This window comes from Arachis hypogaea, chromosome 14, assembly GCF_003086295.3.
Source record: "Arachis hypogaea cultivar Tifrunner chromosome 14, arahy.Tifrunner.gnm2.J5K5, whole genome shotgun sequence".
Classification (NCBI taxonomy): Eukaryota; Viridiplantae; Streptophyta; class Magnoliopsida; order Fabales; family Fabaceae; genus Arachis; species Arachis hypogaea.
Window position 1 is genome coordinate 19,341,492 of NC_092049.1, and position 2,473 is coordinate 19,343,964.

The 2,473-nt window shown below is 35.0% G+C and overlaps 1 protein-coding gene across 1 annotated transcript; it reads right to left on the minus strand.

Moving 5' to 3' along the window:
- Nucleotides 1–221: 221 nt before the first annotated feature.
- On the minus strand, nucleotides 222–1,931 carry LOC140178519 (zinc finger BED domain-containing protein RICESLEEPER 2-like). Its single transcript, XM_072215690.1, has 2 exons — nucleotides 1,244–1,931; nucleotides 222–1,069 (listed from the first exon to the last, which is right to left on the minus strand). The coding sequence occupies exons 1-2, from the start codon at nucleotides 1,929–1,931 to the stop codon at nucleotides 222–224; spliced, it is 1,536 nt and encodes a 511-aa protein (XP_072071791.1).
- Nucleotides 1,932–2,473: the final 542 nt, after the last annotated feature.

Consider the following 2,473-nt stretch of genomic DNA (forward strand, 5'->3'; position numbering starts at 1 on the left):
ATCTCTTCAAAATTTTCAATTAGTCCAAATGGGTCATCTATTACCCAATCTTGAGTGCATACAAGAGCTTCCACCATATATGGTGTCAAGGAGCTCCGATAAGGGTCAATAATCCTTTCTCCTGTACTAAACGCACTCTCAGAAGCAACTGTAGAAACCGGTATGGCTAAAACTTCTCGAGCCATACGTGCAAGAATAGGAAATCGGGTTGAATTTCTCTTCTACCAACCCAAAATATCCAACTCTGCCGACTTGTTTCTAGGCTCACAATCTTCTTTCAGATATCTGTCAAGTTCAGATTTAGCATCTGAATCACGTCCAGTTGACTGCAAATAAATATTCAGGATATCATCTTCATCCTCTTCATTGATCATTGCATCTTGATTGCTTTGAGATTCATCTTCTTTGCCTTGGTAGTGATTATAAAGGGAATTCAAGCAAATAGATAATTTTGACTTGAGTTCTCCTCCTTTTTCAACACCAAATGACTCATCCAAGATCCAATTTACAAAATTCAACTTGTGACATGGATCAAGCACAATTGCAATCAACAATAACATGTTAATGACATTTGGAGTTCTCCAATACTTGTCATATTTCCTTTGCATCTTGGACGCCATTAACCTTATGCTCAAATCAGTATTTTCACAATGCAACTTGATTTTTCTAAAGACTTCTTTCATGTATTTATTACTAGTGACATCCAAACTCCCAGAAATGCGCAATGTAGCATCATAGAATATTTTCAAGAATGGTAAAATTGACTCCGCATAAGTCCAATCATCATCTGTAGGCACACCATAAGATTTGCTCAGCTCATTAATATATTTATCATCTTGCAACTCAAGCAAATCAAACGTTGCTCGAAGCTTCAATGCTGCCTCCAACATTAAATATGTCGAATTCCACCGAGTTTCGACATCCAAAGAAACAGGCCCTTTATAATTGATGCTCTCCCGCTCAATGCACGCTTTGAAGCTTTCACATCTCATAGGAGATGATTTGACATATTTTACTGCATTGCAAATTCTTGTAATTGAATCATCAATCTCTTTCAAGCCATCTTTCACTATCAAATTTAGGATATGAGCACAACAACGCATATGAAGATAGTCCCCCTTTAAAACAAGACTATTCCATGCATTTAATCTCTTTTTCAAGTATAAAATTGCACCATCATTAGAAGTTGCGTTATCAACCGTTACAGTAAAAACTTGATGCAATTTTCAAGCATCCAAACAACCTTCAATAGCTCTACCAAGTACTTCTCCTGAATGACCCTCAACCCGGCAAAAATTCAATATCCTCTTTTGCAACTTCCAATCATTGTCAATAAAGTGTGCCGTTAGAGACATATAAGTCAAATTTTGACTCGATGTCGTCCAAGTGTCAGTTGTAAGGCACACTTTTTGACAATGATGAGAGAGATAACTTTGTAACTTCATTTTCTCTGTTTCATAAAAAGAAAGTATGTCACGGGCCAATGTAGTACGCGAAGGGATTTTAAACTTAGGTTGCAAGCTATGCAATAGCCTTCGAAACACATTTCTTTCTACAAATCGGAAAGCTAGCTCTTCAGTCACAAACATCTCAGTGAGGATACTTCGAGATACTGCTTGGTCAAACTTTGTAACACTTGGTGAGGATATAGGTCCACTTGTTTCCCCTTCTATCCTTTGTCGCTTGCTCTGTTCATTGTTCGAGTCAAAACATCGCTTCCAATGTTGCCGCATAGCACTTGTTCCCCCCGCATATTTTATTTGACCGTTGCAGTTTTTACATCTCGCATACTTCTCTATCCCTTCGATTGGAATGAAATGTTCCCATATCTCTGATTGATTCTTACGCCCAGAAGATCCACTAGGTTGAGGAGGTAATGAGGGATGAGCAGGAAGAACAGCAGGATTTGAATGCTCCTCTCTCTCAGACATTTTTAATATGAGCAACAAACCTAATTGTAAATTAAAAGTGTTATCTATATATAATAACCAATAATAGGAAAGAGATATATATGTAATGAGGGGAGAAGAGATTTAATTATATCTATGCAGAAAACCCATCTCACTTTAGGTGTTTGGCTTTGTGTTTCAATTGTATAAACTAAGTTCTGCTTATGAGCTGAGTAAATTTGAGGATCCAAACAACATTTATAAATTATAAACAATCATGTAAGTGGATATCGAAAATTATATACCAAATTAATTACCAATGTACAATATACATTAAAATATAAAATACAAACTAAAAATAGGTTAAATAATATATATTATATAAATATATAATAACTAATTTTTTGTGTGTCTAACTATTTTTGTTATTCAATTTAGAACAAATAAAACCTCATTTATTGGAGATATGGCAGCAACAGAAACCAAAGAAAACCATATTCACCTGATTTGAACATGAACTCTTTCTAATAAAGAATGAGGTTATTTAATTTTTTACTCATGAAATTAAATTCTTTATAAAGTTT

What these genes read in the sequence shown, in the direction of transcription:
- LOC140178519 (XM_072215690.1), bottom strand. Translation starts at nt 1,931, where the DNA reads ATGTCTGAGAGAGAGGAGCATTCAAATCCTGCTGTTCTTCCTGCTCAT. An exon ending in ACTTGGTAGAGCTATTGAAG is followed by an intron (nt 1,070 to 1,243) that starts GTTGTTTGGATG and finishes TAAATTTGATAG; the next exon opens with TGAAAGATGGCTTGAAAGAG.